Genomic DNA, 21141 nt, shown 5'->3' with positions numbered 1-21141 from the left:
TTAAAAAAAAAATGCCCAGCAGTGGGAGGAACAAACCCTTTGCACTATTCCTAGGATTGCTGAGGTTTATATAGACTTCCCCTTGGTTACACCCACGTGGAATGCAGTGACGTCATGTATGAATGAATGAAGCGGTGGGTCAGGACAAGTCAGGCTGGGAAGGCATACATTGAATGATGCTTGGCTGTCCTCTATATACGAACTGCATAGAGCGGGAACAATTGACTTTGCAGTTGGAAACATTTGAAAATCCCGCCCAATAAACAATATTAATAACAATAACACACCGGCGTCTACCAATGACATGTTCCCCCATTATTTGGGGAGATACAACCCCCCCCCCCTCACTTTCCTCCAACTACCCATGCGCAATGCCCACCTACAACTAATAGGGCCGCACGCGCTTACGTCAAGGAGCACGTAGCACGTGGTCACCCATTACGTTACAAGGCGCGCAGCGTGGTACGTAAAGGGAAGCCGCCGGAAGTGGCTGGTCACGGAGGGTTTTCTGCACGGTGTGTTCTGTTTAGTTTAGAAACTGGAGAAAATGGCAGTAGAGTCGCGGGTGACGCAGGAGGAGATCAAGAAAGAACCGGAGAAGCCGATAGACCGAGAGAAGGTGAGTAAAGTTCTTTTTTGCTGCATGCAGGCTTAAGTCACATACAGAGGCCTAGCTGGTTGGGGACTACTAGTCCTATCATGCATGTAAACACTGTGATCACGTGTGCAGGGCACTGAAGTGCTCAGCCGGTGGTAATGGTGCCCTGTGGCAGGGTGTTGTGTGTGTGTGTATATATGTATGTGTGTGTGTGTATATATGTATGTGTGTGTGTGTGTATATTTTTTTTTTTTTTAAGATGACAGCAGAATCTCCAAAGTTAAGTTTGTGTTTGCTTCAGCTCTGAAATGCTGGATGTGTTTTCTTTGTGTTGGAGCACATTAGGGACACATTATCTCATGTTCTTTATAGCTTCCGTGTCAGCATAGTTTGCTGAATTTATTTTGCCCTGTGGGTTTCAATTGAAAGCTGTGGGAATGTTTTTCTTAAGAAAAATGTGTTGAGCTGTTCATGGAGCCAGTGGAGAATGACAATTGTAGATGGCTTCTTGGATCTTGCAGTGGTCTTGTGCATTCTGTCTGGGGGCCGGAAGCTGTGACTTTTGGTATGTCTGGTGTGACTTAAAAATGTAATTTCTTCTCAATGCCTGGATAGGGGTGAGGGATGATTTGTTTCACTCTGCATTTGTGAGAAGAGTGCTTGTCAACTATATGTGTATGGTCTGGTACATGGTAACGTCTTGCTGCCACTGATGTATTCCTTACACCTGGGTATCATTGATGTTAAGAAATACAATTCGGATAGAAGTGATTTAATCTCTTCTACATGCTGAGAGGGGAGATGTCTTGTGTGTATGGTGACAATGCCAATCTTTATTTTCAATAGGATGGATGCTACATTGAAAGAGTTAACCAGTTTAGTAAAAGAAGTTTACCCCGAGGCCCGGAAGAAAGGCACCCATTTCAGTTTTGCTATTGTTTATCCAGATCTGAAGCGGCCAAGCTACAGGTACGTACGGAATTTTGTATAATTTTTTTTTTCTTGCTATTTGAAATCTGTTATTCACTCTGGCTGCTGCTTACACAAAACACTCAGCCTGTCCAAGTGTGATCATGGCATAAATGATAATTATGGGACAAGCACCAGTGCTGCCCTCTGCTCCTCCATACCTGGCAGTACTGAGAGAAGGATGAATATGAGCTACTGCTAGGGAGGCAGAAAAACATTCCTATTGCTTTACCTTTTGTGGCCAAAGCAAAGGTTTGCTTAAATAGTTCAAACCCAATCGGTGCCAAAGTTTCTCTTGAAAGAGGACCACAAGGTATATTTGTTTCACAAGCCAGTGGAGGTTTGAGAATATAATATACTTCTAGATCTTTTTTAACTATAGAACAATATTTTACCAATGAAGGCAGCCCACAGTACGTTCTTTGCTAGATATGGTGGTCAGGTGTTCACAAACCTTTATCATTTAATGTAACTTCCTTCATGGTCTAGAGTATGCAGTTATCGCTTAAATGGAGTTCAGGGGTTTCCAGAAAAGGTTATGAAACACTACAGCATACAATGTCCATTGAGGGCAACACTTCTATTATCTGTCCATGTACTCTCTGTATACTACAAATACATTTATTTCTTTCTTTGTAGGATAAAGGAGATTGGAAGCACAATTTCCGGAAGGAAAGGATCAGAAGATTCACTCACATTACAATCACAGAGGTTCCAGATTGGAGATTATTTAGACATCGCAATAACTCCTCCTAACAGAGCTCCACCCCCATCTGGGCGTATGAGACCGTACTGATTGCGGATGTGGGATTGTTTTTATGGACTTATCCTCTTTTATTACATTTCCCATTATTTTTGTTTCAGTAGCTTTTTTGCAGGTGAATTCTTTATCAGCCCTTTCTGTAATCATTTTTTTCCCCTTATAAAGTTTTTGTTATGAACATACAGTACTGTTGTGTTTTATTTTGTGCCCCGTGATTGTTTAAATCTACTTTGATAGATAGATTAAAAACAACCTTATATGTCTACACCCATTTTTCAATGATCAGAAAAGAGATAAAACTCTTACTAGACTTATTTGTATGGGGAGATGAAACTCTTCAGTATATCATGTGACCTTTATTGGCTGGGACCAAAAGTAATAGAAACATTAAAAAGTCTCAGCTGAATTTTTACCACTTAATTTGTACTCCACAACAAGATGAGAGAGTATCAAATGCACTGGGCTGGTTCTCTTTTCACTGCCCAGTATCAGGCAGGGGGAGTGGCAAGACCTGGTTGCCTAATTGGTGCAGATGAAAGTCAAGTCTCTTGCTCTGCCAGTCAGGGCTGTGCCATGTGACAGTGCATTTAACTGTGTGTCTATAGTTCAACTTAACTTAAATTAGGAAAAAGTTTTAAAACCTTTTTTTTTTACTTGAAATACATCTGTAATTTGATTGGACTTTCTGCAGAACAACTTGTCCGTAAATGCTGTTTCTTGCTGCTATGGATAGTTCTATCTGGTTATTACAGAGATAGTTAGCACAGCAGCTAACTTTTAATATGAAGACACCAATGGCAGCCCCAATGTTTTACCATAATGTGCAATAACCCATCATCACTTTTTACTCTTTACTCTCCTTTAAAAAAAAAAAAAAAAAAAAAAAAACTTTGCTTGGGGAAACATGGCTGGTATTCCTGACCTTTCATTTCACAAGTACAAGTGTCTGTGTGTCACACTAAGCCACCTACACTAGACATGTCTGCTCTGACTTTTCTGCTTAGTTCAGGTTAGTACAGAACAGGCAGCTTTCGTTTTTATAGCGAGATATGCTGTGCATCCAGTTCTGTCTCTGTTGCATAACACTTACAGGTCTTGTCCTTTCCCCAGCTTCTGATTGGACAGTATATGGCTCCATGTGCTGCTTCTCCCTCCACTGATTTGATCTCTGGGACGTGCAGAGGCTCATACCAAGTCAGCTAAGGTTACTACACTGCTTGTATTTAAATAAAATATGAATTAATAGACAGACTGCTGCATAAGGTTTTCTTTTGTAAAATCCTAATCAAAGTCCATGGAGTAACAGGATTCAGAAGACAACTGCTGCCTACTTGAAAATCACACTACATAACCTCTCACATTAGGTTATAGCAAGCAGTACTAAGAGCATTGTCCAAAAGCACAATTGGGCTAGGAAAGAGTCCCCAGGGACACCAAGAAACAGATTTTACAGCACATACAGAGATTGTCATTCCAGACCATTAAAAGAAACATGATATTGAAAATGACAAGGAAATCCAAAATCCAACAAGGAGTGCAGGCAAAACATTTCAACAAGTGATGAAGTTCCCTGCAACGTTCCCTGCATCCTAAATTAGTACTAATAGGCTGAAATTTAATGAGAGAAACATAGCACCAAGTGGCAACCTTAACAGCCTGGGAATCAGGTCTGATGTCAAAACATCCATGAGATGCTCACATTAGACCCCCTACCGTTAGCCTTTAGAAGACAGAGGGGGTCTACATTTTATGTATAATAAGTCTTTATTGATATTTCAACAAAATTACAGACAAAGAAGAACATAGTTCAGAAATAGACAACTAAAAAAGTGTGTGGGGGGGGGGCAGGAAAAGAGCAATGACATTGCATGACATAGTACCATACAAGCATTCAAAAGTCATTTTGCTGGATATACAAATTCTGCTGTCAATACCCATAAGTTGTTGCTGACTCAAAATGTAATAAATTACCGCAGGTAAGCACAGTGATATTGAGTTGAAAAGGGAACACAATCTTATGAGAAGCATACTTTGTCTTGTTCACTGGAGGTACGTTTGAACAACGGAGGACAGCCTAAACATTTCCCATATATCCCACTCTATGTTGTGGCGCAGCTCGGTCTCCTGGAGTATTTGGCTAACAAGGCTTGCTATACTATCCACTTCTGTAATCCATTCCACCATAGTAGGGCCTTCAGAGGAACCCCAATGACGGCCAATAATCCTTTGGCCCGCCACTATAAAGTCACACAGAAGGCCTCTTTTTATAGATTTATAAGATCCAGGAAGAATAGCGAGCAAAGTAATGTATAGGCGTGGGGATAAATCGTCATCCATGATCTTCTTGTAGACTGCAAATATCTTATTCCACAATGTAGCAATAGGCGGTCTTGTCTACATCTCCAGCAGAGTGGGGAGTATGTGGGGTTAAATCTATGTATGGCTATTGGACATTTGTACCATCTGCTAAGGATCTTATAACTTCTTTCCTGGTCTCCAGCTGATCTAGATAATTTATGTACATATGTACAAGATTTTTCTATCTCATCAGGGTCCAACCTACACCCTAATTCACCTTCCCAGAATTTAAAAAAAATTAGGCGTGGTGGTCCAGAGTTCTGTTAAGAGGATATCATATATGGACGCTATGCCGTGGGTCATGCTATCATTTTGCAAAATAAGAGATTCAAAAGTCGTAAGGGGTCTAGAAATGTTGGTCAATGGGCGCTGATATTGGAGAAAATCTCGCAGTTGGAAATGCACCAACCAGGTAATTCTGTCTTGGTGCCCAGGCACCCTTAAATCCAGCATGGAAGGGATATCCCCCTAATGAGGATCTGGCTGATCCTGAAATGATCACTGATATTCCAAATCAAAAATTTAGAGACTTGGAGAGATGGGGTGAACTCTGAATTTTGGAAAAATGGGGAGAGTGGCCAGAGTCTGGAGGAAAGGACCCCTTGCTTCAACAGGTCATCCCACACCAACAGGGTCTGAGATACAGTGGTTCGTGTTAAAGGTGAATGGGGTCTAAATTGAGGCCGTATCCACGGGGCTAAATGTACAGGGCCTGAGAGCATCCATTCATCAATAGTTACCCAGGCCTTGTGTTTCTTATTGTGAGTCCAGTCTAGTATTCTGTTAAGCACTGCAGCTTTGTAATACAGTTTAAAATCAGGGACGACTAAGCCATCTGTAATCTTCTTCCTGGTGAGCATTTATTTATACAGGCCTTTTTTCCCATGCCAAATAAAGGAGTAGATCATATGATCCAAACGGGACAATAAATAATTAGGAGTGGAAAATGCAAGTGTGGAGAAGAAGTAAAAGACCTTAGGCAGAATGTTCATTTTAACCACATTCACCCTTCCCAGCCATGAAAGTTGTAAATGATTGTATGAGCGTAAAGCAGAGTCTATAATCCTCAACGAAGGTTTGTAGTTTAATTCAGCAGATTAGACGGAATAGTGACCCCTAAATATTTAATGGCTTGAGTTTGCCATCTAAAAGGAAAATTACTTTTTAAAATACGTCTTTGCAGGTGGTACTGATATATTTAGGGCTTCTGTTTTATCGTAATTAACCTTAAAGTTGCATAGCATACCAAACCTTTCCATTTCCTGCATAATCACTGGTATAGAGGTATGGGATAAAGAAGAACATCATCTGCAAAAATCATCTGCAGAAATAGAAAGTTTGTATCGGTCATCCCCAATCCTCACACCTTTAATATCAGGGTTACTCCTTATAGCATTAGCTGGTGTTCCATAACCAAAATTTACAGCAGGGAGGACAGAGGGCACCCCTGTCTGGTACCATTGCAAATTTGTAAAGGCTCTGACAGAATACCATTTGCACGGATTCTGCCGAATGGGCCAGTGTATAGAGCTTGTATGGGACCTAACATATTCAGACCTAGTCCTATTCGTTTCAAGGTTTCCTGGAAAAAGACCCAGTCTACGCGGTCGAAAGCTTTTTCAGCATCAACTGATAAAATTTAGGTAGGGACTGCGGATTTTCCAACCCAATTTATCAGAGAGACTGCTTTTAGGGTATTGTCTCGTGTTTCCCGTCCCATCACAAGACCTTGGAATAGAGGTTATCCAGGTTAGTTAAAGAAATTGGTCGGTAGTTAATACACATAGTGTGATCCCGACCCGGTTTGGGTATTACTGGTATGTGAGCCTCTAAGGATTGGACGGGAAACACCGAGGTGGCCAACACCGCATTAAATACAGAAAGTAGAAATGGTGAAATAGGTTCCTGGAACGTCTTATAAAACCTAGGGGTGAACTGATCAGGGCCCGGGCTCTTACCAGATATTAAAGAGATACATGCTTGTAATTCTAATTCGGTAAAAGGGCTGTCTAATTGGGATTTAATTTCTGCAGGTATAGTTGGTAATGCTGTGTCAGAAATATAGTCATGTACCTTGGACCGAAAGAGATCAGGATCCATATCAGCAAATTTCCCTTTCAGATTGTATAAGTATGAGTAAAATTCTTGAAAAGAAGAGAATTGTTTGCGGGTTAAAGGCTTCCCTCAGAAAAAAAAACAAATTCTTTGTTGCCATCCCTGATGGAGCCAGGAAGGACGTCTTCATAATGCTTTGTGAGGTCTATTATTGTTATCAGAGCCCCCCTTTATGAGAATTGCCTTCTAAAAGATAGGACCCGGGGGGTGGCTTGCGCATGGTTGGGTAGAGACGCGAGACTTAACTGCAGCATAAGTGTATATGAAGGTAGATAGTAGGATCAGCGATAAATATAGGCCTCTTCCTTATGCCTACAGTCACATGTTGGGATCATAGTCATGAGCCAAGATCCACAGCCTAGACCAGTCACTCCTAGAGGTAGTCCTGTAAAACCAATTGATATTGTAGATAGGGATAACTCTTAGGATGTAGACCTGGAGAGGGCAATTTGATTCCAAACCATCAAATTCCAAAACGAAATTATGCCTTTAGAATACATCTGAAGAAGAGGCAAACTGAAAGCATCATTTTCCAAAAACAAGTTAGAAACCAGCAATTGCCTGGTTCCATTGAGGGAGCTCAATAGGTGGTAATTCAAGTGCTGTAATGATTTTCGGGAGGTCATCAATATTCTTAAAGGTCAACATCCACCTTTGGGAGCAGATATGTAGCTGGAAGGGGAAACCCCAACTATAGGGGATACCTCTTGATTTTAATTCCACCAACAGTGGTTTAAGAGCTTTGCGCATTGCTAGCATGCACCTAGATAGGTTTGGCAAAAATCACAACTGTGCGCCATCAAAATCCAGAAAACTGCCCCCATGATGTCTTCTCGAACATGAAAGTAGTGTACTCTACATATGACGTCCCTTGAACGTAATACATCAGAAGGCTTGTGACCCAGCGCTCTATGGGCCCTATCAATAAGAATTTCAGAGGTTACAGGCCTGTCCAATAGGAGATTAAAAATTCCTTGTACAGTGGCCATTAGATCTGGAGTGGTAGTGGCCTCGGGTAAACCACAGATTCTGACATTATTTCGCCTGTTGTGATATTCCAAATCATCCAAAAAATAAGCAGTAGAGTGAAGTTGGCGGGTATGAATGGCCACTTGGTCCTCCATCTTAGACATTCTGAGAGATAAGGACGTTTGTTCCACTTGTAAGGGATAATACATGTGATTGTGTAGATTCCAAGCTTTGCCTAATTTCAGCAGGCTCCTGTTTAAAAGATGCTTCTAATCTACATGTGTGCGTCTCTAAATCAGACCTGGTAGGCAGAGCAGAGAAATGCCCTGATTTCTTTTAAAGCTGGGGGAGATTCTTGCTCACCTGTAGATAAGGGCGAGGAAGGAGGCTCTGACTCATGCATGAAATGATGAGATAGCTGTGAGGAAGTAGAACCGCATGGTGCGTCCGCCATCTCGTCCTTCCCTCCTGGATCCTTAGTGACTGGCAGTGTTTGGGAGAAAAAACCTGCAATGTCACTGCTAGCGGTTCCCCGCTGTCCGCGTTGTGTAGCAGGAGGAATCCCCTTCTTATTGTGCTCAGTCTTCGGTGTTTTTGTTGGCATTATGAGGAGAAATAGCTCGAGGAAAAAGCACTCTGTGTGGAGCTCTGAGTCTCGCATCTCTACCCGCCGCCCATGTGCAAGCCACGCCCCGGGTCCTACCTTTTAGAAGGCAATTCTCATAAGGGGGGGCTCTGATAACATTAATGGGACTCACAAAGCATTATGAAGATGTCCTTACTGGCTCCATCAGGGATGCAACAGATAATTTGTTTTTTTTTTCCTGAGGGGAGCTATAGCTGCAACATACACATAGAAAAATTGGACCACATCTGAGGAATGTAGGAAATCTGCTGAGTGAACTGAGTTTGGACTAACAAAAAAACGAATTTGCTCTATGTAGGAGGGATTATATCCCCTAGGGTTGGCCCTGTTTTTTTTAATCTTTTACGATCCATTAGGGAGTCTTTAGAATGCATCTTGATTTGACAGTTACCACAAGGTGGAGAATTGCTTTGATTGGCTCCTGATATTCAGTAGGGTCATTTACTAAAAGCTGGGATTCAAAACCTTGGCATAGGGGCAACATTAATATACAAAGTGGACAGGGGTTGCATAAAGACAACCTGTGTTTCAAATTAGACTTGCTGTTAGCTGGCTAATCTCTTGATAACCATTAAATCCCACATTTAGCCAGGTGCTTGGAGCAATTGTATTCTTGCTACAGAGCTGGAGTACACATCAGTGACCGAGCTAAAAGAAAACAAATACCTGTTAACACCAGAAAATATCCGGCCTGGACGTCTTTACATTCATTGATTTGGTATTGTTTTGTTTCCACTTCTGTTTGCGGTAAAGACACTGCCTTGACAAAATTCAGCACAGTTAATATTTATTAAATACAATTTACAATGATAAACATTTACCTATTAACAGCCTTGATTTAAAAAAAAATGTCCTAAAGCTTTTACATACAATAAAACATGAAACTAATGAATGATAAACATGGTATCCAGGATTCTTATAGTGTTTAAATGCATTTTTATGGACATCTTGGGTACTATACAGCCAATAACTAATAAAACAAAAATTCCCTGAAAAAAACAAGCAAACCCCAAGAGAGATCATCCTATGGGATCATGAAAAGTACTGAAAGGCTGATTGACTCTTTCATTTAGTGGGGCCATTGACTAACTGCAGCTCTTTAGCTGTTGAGGAAGCATAAATGCCAGCAGGTACAGCAGTAACATTTAGTTCTTCAAAGCAAATAGGTCCACAGCTTATTTGTATCCAATTTATGAATCAATTTTAGTCAAGGAATGTAAGATTGGAATAATTTTCAGAATGTTCAGATCTTCTCCACTCAAGATATCTGCACTCACGGCCTGCAAAACAAGTCAAAGAATCATTTGTTGGAAGAGACCTCTGGAAATAGTCTCAGTATCTATCAGACAGCTTTCATACACCAACATTCATCTCATAGATAAGCTCCAAGCAAATACAAAACGGGGTTTTAAATCTAAACTGAAGATCATCGCTCATCGCGATCCACCAGTCGATTGCAAAGGCAACCTGAGTCGATCGCAGAGCCCTGCTTTACCCCTCCCTGCTGTTTCCTAGCAGCCGGGCTGCACGTCTATAGGGATGCTGGGGATGTGTTTCTGTGTGAGAAGGCTCCATGTAACAGTGGTGAGTGAGGCAGAGAGGACTGGAGGGCAGTCTGAGGTGAACAGTGCTGGTTAGCAGTTATTTTTCTTGTGCAGCATGTCATTCTCCTATGACAGGTGAACTGTAGTTTTCCTGTCACTATAGTCTTGTAGTGCAATGTTCTGCCATTCAATGTCTCATTAGCTCAGTCACTTCTGTGTCATACTCGGTATATATTCCAGGTATCTAAGATGCAAGCTTCCTAGGTGTCCACAAAAGGCAGCAGATGCTCCCTGCCTTTTGTACAGTTGGGATGTACCAAAGACAACAAGCCTTAGGGTTTGGAACAAGAATCTTGTTTGAAGGGTCTTGATGTGGAATAGGTGTTAGAGAGGAAGCTGCTTAATATGTTGGCACTATATTAATACTAATAATAACAGTGCATCCTTTCTTGCTAAATTAAAAAGTTGTTGTCTTTGGAAGACAATGCAGACTGAGAATCTTTAGCGACACAGGTGCTTATGATCATTCCAACCAACATTGCACTGCACTGGAGATATCACAGGAACCGTGCGTACAAAATGTACACAATCTCAGTACACAATCTCAGTACACAATCTCAGTACACAATCTCAGTACACAATCTCAGTACACAATCTCAGTACACAATCTCAGTACACAATCTCACCTGTTCTCTTTATTTCTAGTATCCATGCCTTGTGGATCTTGCCATGATGGTTTTGTTTTATTTTCACAGTATTGAGATAATAGCTGCAAAAAAACAAAAAACAAAGTCAACATTAGAAAAGCCTCTAAAACAATTTCCAGTTTCACCAATATGAATATAATAAAATAGACATGAACCTGTGAAATATCCTCGGTAATAACAGACGTCATCTCAGGTCGGGTAGGTGTCCACAGCAGGTTCTCATACTCCGAGACCTTGGGAGGAGAGGCCGGCTTCATATACTGGGGAGAAACGTAGGGTTTGGGAAACATAATGCGTGAGAAGCTTGCAGTGATTTCATTATCACGTATCTTTTGTTCTAATCATTATTTAATCCGTGTTTGAGGGGTCCAGGCTTAAACATAAATCAGAAAGATTGTTGCACTAGTTAAAATGGTTTGAGCAAATTTTGGCCAATTTTTACCATTTCAGCAAAATGCATTGCAGTCAAAAAAAAAACTGTAAGATCACACAACTGGACCACAGTTAGAAAATGTAAAGTGACAACACACAAATGATCAGATACACAAAAAATTGAAAGAGTTTCGGCTTTAACAAATTGGTTATTGTAGCTGAAATTACTCAACTCTCTTTATTGGTTATCGGTGCTAATATTGCTAGCGTCAGGGCTCCAAAGTTTCCAAACAAAATATGGTCAGTTTAAGATATGGTTGTCTGAACAATTAAAGTTGTCTAATTATATATTATTTTGTTGCAGTCAGTATGCATGTTTTGACAATAGGATAAAAAAAAATAAATAAAAAAAAATAATGCAGTACCTTGAACACATTCCCATTTAAACATGTAGTCATCTCTGGTCGTGGAGGTGTTCCTATAGTAAAGTCTCTTATCTTGGGGGGAGACGTTGCCTTGGTTGGGTTTATATATTTATTGGAGTTTAACCCCAGTGGTGCTGCCTGCTCCATGTATGCAGTATGAGACATCTCTGGCCTTGGGATAGGCTCTGTGATGTCCAGGGATCGCGCCTAATTAAAGAGAGTCAAAGGAATGTCAGAATTCTAGTATGTGGGATTTATAAAAGGCAGTGTAATCTAAAAGTGCCTGTAATACCAAAACAACCAAATCAGAAGTTGTCTTTAATGCAGAGGTAACCCACTAGCTGAATGGCATTTAGGTTTCAAAAGCACTATGTATTATATACAATTGTTCTTCATTACTTGTATTCAACAACAAAATATAATAAATTGAAATTTCTAGTCCAGTAATGTCAACTGACATCATCCAATTTCAAGAAGACTTAAACAATATATATTGTCCGGCATCTTACTAGACATTGCCCAACATGCCAAATAAAAGCAGAACCATGTTATGGTCACCATGCCACCACTGTAAGCCACTTACTAATGTGTCAGTCTTTAGCCATCCCGTCTCAAAGCTTGGGATTGGTGGGGTGTCCACACTCTTAGCTTCATTTGCCTCTTTATCCTCTACAGGTTTCACAACCACACAGTTTTTTTCTCTTTTCTGGACCTTCAGACCAGGAGTACAGAATGTAGGGGGTTGAGGAGAGTTTACATGGTCTACATATGAAGTCAGAACATCTCGATTATTTACTGTTTACAAGGCTCAGACAGTGGTTTGTTATAAAAATGCTTTGTTGGAAATTAAAACAAGTAACTAGTACAACTAGTGCACTTTAAAATAAACCTGCATTAAAAAGGTAACAATTTACTATGTAATAGGGAGCATTTAGAAATGTTAATTGTTGTCTAAACAGTAACTTAAAAATGTATCTGAAAAATATCAGGGCAGTCCATGTTTTTGTTTCCAGCTGTGTCTTCAGTGGGGAGATTTACCGTCAATTTCTGTACTGGTGACACAGTGACAGTAACTTAAAGAAAATCCTTCCAGCTGATACACATGTGGTTACAGGAACACTTATTTTTAAGTGGGAAGGGTTAGACCCTCTCTCAAGTTTTAAACACTATCGCCATCAAATCCAATTATATATTTAATTCTTTCAATGTCTTGCTGTGACATGGACAAAAAATGGAAAGATATCCTGAACAACAGTAAGGGGTTCCACCATGTTTTCCCAGTATCAAAACTTTAAACTTAAGAAAAACACTTTGGAAGGATGGAAGGAATGCTGGTGTTTAAATATTTTTGCAGGGCTCGCACCAGTAGCATTGAGGTGCAGAGTAACAGAGAGATTGCACACTCATGCATTATATTTACACATTGTATAAGTCAATGATTTTGAAGCCATGTGGTCCTCAAATTGTTTTAATAAAAAGACTGATGTTTTGCCTTTAATGTGGGGTTTTTATGTTCAGCTATAAATTGTGCTTTCAGGGGTTCTTTGATGTGGTTCGTGTTCCTCATTATAGAATAAAAGTAGAACTCTAGTAGTATGTACATATAAAGTAAAGTATATAGACACCCACATATGCTGGTTAGCCTCAGATGTGCTCCGTTCCTACCATAGTACCAGATGATGAACACATTATTAAGGCGTACATTTGGGACACACCAAAATATTTCTATACATCTAAGTTTCACACTTTGTTTTATGCTATATGGTATGCAGTTCCCATGAAAAATATAGAGACAAGTCTGACAGGCATAAGCAATTGTGGTTTTGGTTTATTCCCCATCTACTAAACGTAACGGTACCATGGACATCTGTATGAACCCTTCCAGACAACTACCATTACTACTTAGTTTAGAGGAAATGGGCAAAGAGTTGCATTGAGGGGACCTTACCTCTCCCCAGTGCTAATGAAAGCACGGTCCTGGAATGGCTACATTCTTCAGAATTGTCACGTCCACTATATAAAAGAGAAAAATACATATATCCACTTAGTGCAATGATCAAGGATGCAAAACAAGAGCCTGAAGATCAGGAGGTACAATGTGTTTAATAATGAATAACGCAAACCCTCTTTCTGGCTGGTTCAAATCACAAGTCTCTTCTTCAGCTGCTTTCTTATGAACTTGCAGTCCAGGGGTTTGGAACATTGGAGGCAATGGAGAATCCACAGAGTAAAAATCTAATGTAAAAAAAATATATATTTATGGTTTATTAGCTCTGGGATTTTATAAATTAAGTGTTAGGTTTAGGTGTTAAGATTACCTGGGCCTAGTTTTGGATACATTTTGTATGTTAAATGCATCCAATTAATGTCATGATGCAGATTTAGAAAATTCAAGTTTACATATTTCATCAGTACATAACTCAATATTTTCCGATGATTGGATAATCAAAGTAAGGATTCTTAACTCAAGAAAAGTTTTACCTAGCCTGCAGCAGACTGGATGACTTGCAAAGTTACCGGAAAGCCTTCTTTTAGGAGTTAATTTTACTTGGTACAATAAAGTTGCAGTAGTTAGATTCAGTGTTAGCTATGTTTTCCTCAGTGTAATGGAATCTTGCTCATCTGGTCTGGTATATTGTATTTATAAGACACATCTGTTATTCGTCACTCTCCTCTGGCACGTTGTCCTGGCGTCAAACTCGCTTCTGCCCTCTCATTTACGACCCATATTCAGAACATTTCCAGGTCCTACCTTTTTTTTACCTGCGCAACATCTCTAAAATCCGCCCCTACCTGTCCCCAGAGACCCCCAAACTCCTTGTACACACTCTTATCATCTCTCGTCTGGACTACTGTAACATCCTCCTCTCTGGTATTCCACTAACCCGACTCTCTCCTCTACAATGTATTAGGAACACTGCAGCCGGACTCATCCATCCTTTCCACCGCTCATCTTTTGCTGCATCTCTTTGTAGTTCTCTTCATTGACTTCCATTTCACCTTAGAATCAAATTCAAGCTCCTGTGTTTTGCCTTCAATACCCTCCACAGTTCTTGTGCTACTTCTTTCACCTTTCTGACCCGATAGAAACATACACCCCTAGCCTTTAACTTCGCTCCTCCGATGACCTACTAATGACTTCCTCACTCACAACCTCATCACACACACAGCTCCAAGACTTTTCTGGAGCTGCCCCAACTATCTGGAATGGTCTTCCTGGTCCTAATCAGCTTGCTCCTACTTTCTGCTCATTTAAAAGAGCGCTCAAACACCATTTTTTCAGACTTGCCTACCCATCTTCTTCTGTCTCTTAAAACCTTCACTACTTCCCACCATTCCATATTCTCCCTCCTATTGTGTGATACGTCCCCCACCTTCTAGATTGTAAGCTCTTCTGGGCAGGGTCCTCTCCTGCTGTGTCACAGTATGTAACTGTCATTTGCAACACCTATCAATTGTACAGTGCAGCGTAATATGTTGCCGCTATATAAATTCTGTTTAATATTAATAATAATAATGTTTTTTTCCAGATGTCATTATCTAACAGTGTAGCCTTGCTAGGATGAATTGTTCACCAAAGAATAAAACCTTGTTGGTTGCTATAGGCAACATCTTCATCATTGTTTATTTTTTTCTTACATGTGTTAGCCACAATTTTATGCTTAATTCCAATTATTTATTAAATGTGTTAGTATTTCAGTATCACTTACCATTTCTGTATTTTGGGTTAGCAGGTGTTGCTAGCATACTTTTCAGGTTGTTTGAGGTTTCCTTGGTGCAATTGTCTGAAACACTGTAATTGGAACAAACTATGTTATGGGTTACTAGAATAATGTGGAATATGTTGCTTTCAAATTTACAATATTCATTTCAGTGCACACAAACATTAAAATCCTGTGATGAACCTCAATCCTGATGAACACCAATGGCATAAAATAAAGAAAACCAGATAAGGGTTTTAGATACTAGGTAGGATTCCTACTCTATCCAAAACCAAATAGGTTTTGGCTCTCAATATACTTTAAAGCAATCTTGTCAGTTTAGAATATTGAACCTTAAACTGCTGACAACTGTTTTTAAACTTTTTTAACGTTTTAAAAATGCGCATATCCAAGTTTCTTAGTTATCTGGAGTGGAAAAAGTATGCCAAGAACTAGATGAGAATGGCTGCACACTGGCTGTCACTTAATAAATAAACAGACAATAATAACAAACATTAATACATAGTTAAACTAGAACAAGCAGGACAACAATGGAGCATTTCATTGGTTGCCAAGCTTGTTTTCTAATTCTGGATAGATTATGAAAGAATCAGAACTGTTGTACCTTTACTGCTATACAAGACTCCATTACAGAGACTGACCCTTATTTCCTATCCTGTACATGGAGTGGATAAATAAAGATCCCTCTGTACTGGTCAGGTGGTTAGAAACAGACAGACAATCTGTGTCTGAGATCAGGTGACAAAAGGGAAATCATGTTGAATTCTGAGGCATATTTCTAAATGTAGGGATGACCCGTGTACACCTACCTTCCTTTTTTCTTGTTGATAAGTGCTATGGTGTAGTCATCATTCAGATTGCTGCTGTATTCACTGATCCCAAAATGCTGGATTTGTGAAAAGTCCTCCTCTTTTGTCAGGGAACATTTAGGAGTTTTAGCCACATTAATCGTACGGATATCTTTATATAATGGCTTGGGCTTTTGTTCCGGTACATTTTTAACAGGCAGCTTATCATTCTGTGGTTCCCACACTACAGGCAACTGGTAATGAGATAGACCAAAGTCTGATAATTGGGGAGCTCGCAGATCCAACATTGCTTGCTTTTGCATGGGAGGAGGAGCTTCGGGAAGGTCTGCTGGATCTGTGGTGCTGTGGTTGCTCTCAACAGCACCATCAGGGTTAGGATTTTCATAAAATACTTCATTTTCTGAGGAGAAAAAAAAAAAAAAGGGAAAGGAAATTTTAAAACAGTCACAGCACAACAGTCTGACAGCTTTGTTAAAGAAATATTCTGTCAAAGATTACCTGACGTGTCAGTGGGTTTATATCCATACTTCTGAAAAGTATCTTTCACTTGATTGATATCTGAAGCATTTCTTCCCTGCAGCACTCTGCAAATCTTTATAATTGCATTCAGTTCATTGCCTTTCCCACGAACCTTGTCGATAGCTCCTTGGATATCAGTCTGTTAAAAAAATGAGGAAAGAATATTAAAGTACAGAAATGAGAAAATGGGATCATTATGCAGATGAGTAATGTATCATTATGTTTGGTCTTAGGGCCAGTTCATATATATGTGCTGCAGTGACACTATACTATTTATTATGAATAGCACCCAAATGCACTGTGTTTCACTGCAGGGCAGTGTACTATAATGTGCTGAAGTGTGCTACTGAAAACAGTGCTGGTCCCACTTTTAGGCCATTGTGCTGCGGCTCTGCATACAAAAGAGCCCTCTAAGTACAGTCATTAAAGGACAACTGAATCCTTCATACAATCTGTCCCTTAATAAATGCAGCCACAATTTCCACCAGTGCACTTGGTCTAATACTCACCCTTATCCTCGTTCAAGCAATCTTCATTATGTGGCCCTGCAGCCTTACCTCAAGAAATGTCCACCCTGCTTCCTTTTCTGTATGGCTATTCAATAAGGAGGACCAAACTCTGCAGGAGTTGTGGACCATGAATACAACTTTCCAAAAGAAAGAATGGGACCAACTGAACAAAGACAGTGACCCATGGCTGGAGAGAATACACTCATCGGTGAAGCTGGGTAATCCAGCAAACCTGGAATGGATGCCCTAGGAGTCATTAGCTATTTGTTAGCAAATGTTTTCAATCCTAGACCAGATCAGCTCCAGGTTTGCTGGATCACCCAGCTTCACTGATGAAAGTGTATTCTCTGCAGCCTTGGGGAGCTTTAATAAATCAGGGCCAGTGTCAAGGCCCAAGGAAAAACATGTCCTGAAGCTCCCGGTGGGGACACACAATGAATTATTGCTGGATCGAGGGCAAAGATGAGTATCTGACAAGGTTACTTGACTGCACTCATCATCAACAGTCAACTTGTTCCAAATATATACTTGTCCTTCACGTAAGAGGGCAATCTTCACAGCGACCTGTGAGGTTTACATTTTCAAGTGCAGGCTTACTTTTGAACGTGGCCAAAAATAAAACATATTTCTTCACTCATCACACGAGAGGCCACATATGTGAATATATGCTCTTTTATTACTTGTTCATTGTTATTAACCTTAAGTCCTATGATTTCTGAGCGCAGTTCATGCAGCAGTTTTATAGGGGATTCCTCTTCATATTCTGAAAAGAGGGAAAATAACTAATTCAAACAATTGTATTAGGCAAGACTTCAGCAAGCATTTAGTATCAATTTACTAACTCCAGAACTTGTCCAGCCGTCTCCCAGCACTTGCTAAATTTCATGAATCTACTTTAGAGTGATATTAGCATATACCTAATTTTATTCTCCTATAGGCTAGTCCACCCCTAGGCTTTAATATCAACTTGTACTTCACATACAGCAGATTCCCTCTGGTGTTCTGTTTACCTTCTACCTAAACCGCAATATTTGTAGGTGGCATAAACATTTCTTAAGGATCAGTAATACCTCTGAAGGACCGATTTTAATATTTTGTTCTGGCTAATTACAGGTAGTCCCCGAGGTAAGGACATCCAACATACGGACAACTCCTGGATACAAACAAGGGATTCCCTGCTTGATTGTGTGCAGGACGGAGGCTGAGGTTGTGGGTGATCAGGAGCTGAGCTGATCTATAATATCTTGTACTAAGTAAAATAATGATCAAGACAAACTCTGCAGTTGTTTCTTTTTGCAAAACAAAGCAGAGCTTGCTCCAGAAGTTATTGAAGCTCCATAAAGTTTTTTTTTGCTTTGATTTTGATTAACTTACAGTGAGGATTTTATACAGTAACTGACACCACAATGCCTAATAATATGTTGAGACAAACATCTGTCCTGATTGCATTTATTAACATATTGTACATGTTCTGACTTACATACAAATTCAACTTGGGAACAAACCTACAGCCCCTATCTCGTATGTAACTACCTGTATTTAAAAAAATCGAAAAAATACTAAAACACCTGCTAAGCAAACAAAATACCCCCTTTATATCACAACAACTCCCAACTTCACCATTGTTCCCTTGAACTTGCTTATCTTATACAATTTGTAACAAAATACGAATACCGCTGTCTTCTTGATGGAACACCTGGTCAAGCTGAACTGTCTCCTTCTCCAAGGTGATTGACAAGGACCTCAGTTTACTGAAGAAGTTCCCGGTCACAGACATGGCTGCAGTGAGAGCTCCTATTCACCCTCCTCCTGGACGGCTATGTCTGCATGTACATGTGAAGACAAATATTGGGGATTATAAAATAAAATAAATACACCGAATGTTATCAATATATGCAACGCCCACATGTGTTTATCACAATACAATATAACTGCATTTATTGAGTGTTGGCATCAGCGGGGTGCTCTGGGTTGAAAAATGGGTAGCAGGACTTAAAAGTAATTTTAATTGTTTCAAATTTACAGCTTGAAATAAATAAATCCCATGTGATCCTGCCATGAATTTCCTGATCAGTGCACTTCTGGTGATTGGGTAAAAACTCTCAGCAACAGTCCAACCGTGATGGAAAGCACAAGCAGACATAGAGACACAAATCTCACGGATATTGTCCACCTCAGTCACCATCTGATCAGTCCAGAGAAACATTGTACGGCTGATGGGGAAGTACATGAAGTAGATGCAGAGATCAGAACAGCATTTGAAATGTTATATTGACATTTTAAAAATAGTGAATGTAAAGCAATGTGTAGGCTTTAAGATGGAGCCATAGTTCTGTAGTCAAAAATTGCAAGAAACCATGAGGTACAGTGGGCAGCATGGTGGCTCAGAGGTTAACACTCTGGGCTTTGCTGGTTCCCAGGTATGAACCTCGGCCAGGGCACTATCTGCATGGAGTTTGTAGGTTCTCCCATGTTTGCATGCATTTCCTCCAGGTACTCCGGTTTCCTTCCACATTCCATGCAGTTAGGTTAACATTCCTAGCGGTATGATCTTTTTATTTAATATTTTTAAATGTCAAAATGGTACATTTGACATTTAAAAATACTTCCTATTTTAAACACGCACACACGTCACATGCCGGCCCGCCATCTGCATCCTATGGCCTCAGGTCCCCAACGTTCAAACGCTGGGGATGCGAGGCCAGGGGTCACAGATGCTGGCTGGGCTTTGCCAGAGGACACCGCAGGGTCATGGGGTCCAGGTAAGCCCACAATTACACAGCAAGTGTGGCCCGAGGTTAGCGCTTTTGTAATGAAAATTAACCCCAAGACACACTCAGGATTACCACCAGGGAGGTTAATTGCCTCCCCCCAAATTGGCCTTAGACTGTATTAAAGACATATGACCATGGTAGGGACATTAGATTGTGAGCTCCTTTGAGGGACAGTTAGTGACATTACTATGGACTTTGTACAGCGCTGCATAATATGTTGGTGCTATATAAATACAGTTTAATAATAATAGGTATACAGATATTTGCTAAGAATATTAACACCTCTTAGATTGTAAGCTCTTCTGGTCAGGGTCCTCTCCTCCTGTGTCTGTATTCTGTCATTTGTAACCCTATTTATTGTACAACGGTACGTCATATGTTGGCGCTATATAAATACTGTTTATTAATAATATTATATTAAAACCACAATTACAGCATTGCAGAGAGGAATATAATGAGTAGAATTTAATATAGAATGGTTTATCCTCACCCCAGCCACCTTCCGCCACCTCCCCGCCTCTAGGTGGATGGGAATGTCCGGTGAGGTGACGGCACCCGGCTTCTATGATAAGAACTATGATAGAGCTATACAGGTCTCGTCTGGTATAAGACACAATACCGAGGAAATTGACCGGGCCCGGTGGGTGGGGGGAGGGGATCCCGGGAACTCACCGGTCACGTACACCGATCTCTCCGCTGCCGCCAACTATTTGAGTTTTTTTTCCTTTTCAATAACCCAGTTCAAACTTTATTGACTCCCATTCGCATACATAAACAGAAGACAGACTTTTGGTACCAGTGCGCCATCTTGTGCATGGCAGCTGAAGTACAACATAGTTATTTCACTTTCAAAACTACTCAAAATTACTTTTTCCTAAGAAAATGTAAACAATCTCGTTTCAGTACATTTCTAATTCAAATGCCACCTATTAGCTTAAAAAGTCTGTGAGTGCTGTTAATAATAGTCAGAGTGCTGCCATGTGTTAAAACTAAGGCTACGTACACATGTGCAATAATTATTGTTGGAAACGATTGGTTAACGACCAATCATCCGATATTCGTTAACAGAAAAAGTGCACAATGATTGGCCAATGATGCCGATGAACAAGGAATGTCGCTGGAAACGAATGACGGTCCGTGCGGATCTGATTGGGCAACGATCGTTCGATATCTGATGTGTGTATGGTCGGTGAGTGATCGTGGAGGGTTCTGCGGTACACTTTCTCCTTTACATGTCACTTCCTGCATTGTTCAAACGATCGAATCTAGCGTGTGTACATTATTGGTGGATTATATTTGAACGATTGTATCATTTCAGCATGTACAGAATTGTGCACAATAT

The 21141-nt window shown here is 40.3% G+C and overlaps 2 protein-coding genes across 3 annotated transcripts; one reads left to right on the top strand and one right to left on the bottom strand.

The window, feature by feature from the left end:
* The first annotated feature begins 452 nt into the window (after nucleotides 1-452).
* On the top strand, nucleotides 453-2512 carry SAP18 (Sin3A associated protein 18). Its single transcript, XM_072403127.1, has 3 exons — nucleotides 453-649; nucleotides 1395-1567; nucleotides 2207-2512. Exons 1-3 carry the CDS (start codon nucleotides 548-550, stop codon nucleotides 2361-2363), a joined length of 432 nt encoding a protein of 143 aa, XP_072259228.1. The 5' UTR covers nucleotides 453-547; the 3' UTR covers nucleotides 2364-2512.
* A 6676-nt stretch (nucleotides 2513-9188) lies between these two features.
* SKA3 (spindle and kinetochore associated complex subunit 3) lies at nucleotides 9189-20894 on the bottom strand. 2 transcript variants are annotated; one of them, XM_072405009.1, is made up of 13 exons: nucleotides 20472-20894; nucleotides 18700-18848; nucleotides 17724-17788; nucleotides 16496-16655; nucleotides 15998-16397; nucleotides 15177-15259; nucleotides 13590-13701; nucleotides 13415-13479; nucleotides 12050-12228; nucleotides 11467-11673; nucleotides 10825-10929; nucleotides 10649-10731; nucleotides 9189-9698 (listed from the first exon to the last, which is right to left on the bottom strand). In XM_072405009.1, the coding sequence occupies exons 2-13, from the start codon at nucleotides 18800-18802 to the stop codon at nucleotides 9692-9694; spliced, it is 1569 nt and encodes a 522-aa protein (XP_072261110.1). In that variant the 5' UTR covers nucleotides 18803-18848; nucleotides 20472-20894; the 3' UTR covers nucleotides 9189-9691. The 2 variants fall into 2 exon arrangements, with proteins under 2 accessions (XP_072261110.1, XP_072261118.1); XM_072405017.1 differs by lacking the exon at nucleotides 20472-20894 and adding an exon at nucleotides 20290-20425.
* Between the last annotated feature and the right edge of the window lie 247 nt (nucleotides 20895-21141).

The sequence above is a fragment of the Pyxicephalus adspersus genome, chromosome 1 (assembly GCF_032062135.1).
Source record: "Pyxicephalus adspersus chromosome 1, UCB_Pads_2.0, whole genome shotgun sequence".
Taxonomy (NCBI): Eukaryota; Metazoa; Chordata; class Amphibia; order Anura; family Pyxicephalidae; genus Pyxicephalus; species Pyxicephalus adspersus.
Note: the sequence above shows the minus strand (reverse complement) of the source record. Positions and strands in the feature narration are given on the sequence as shown.

Coding starts and splice junctions, on each gene's coding strand:
- SAP18 (XM_072403127.1), top strand. CDS start 548: ATGGCAGTAGAGTCGCGGGTGACGCAGGAGGAGATCAAGAAAGAACCG. Junction 650..1,394: donor TTCTTTTTTGCTGCATGCAG/GCTTAAGTCACA, acceptor ACATGCTGAGAG/GGGAGATGTCTTGTGTGTAT. Junction 1,568..2,206: donor CTGAAGCGGCCAAGCTACAG/GTACGTACGGAA, acceptor CTTTCTTTGTAG/GATAAAGGAGATTGGAAGCA.
- SKA3 (XM_072405009.1), bottom strand. CDS start 18,802: ATGTCTGTGACCGGGAACTTCTTCAGTAAACTGAGGTCCTTGTCAATC. Junction 15,260..15,997: donor ATCAACAAGAAAAAAGGAAG/GTAGGTGTACAC, acceptor TTCCAATTACAG/TGTTTCAGACAATTGCACCA. Junction 10,732..10,824: donor TTACCGAGGATATTTCACAG/GTTCATGTCTAT, acceptor GTTTTTTTGCAG/CTATTATCTCAATACTGTGA.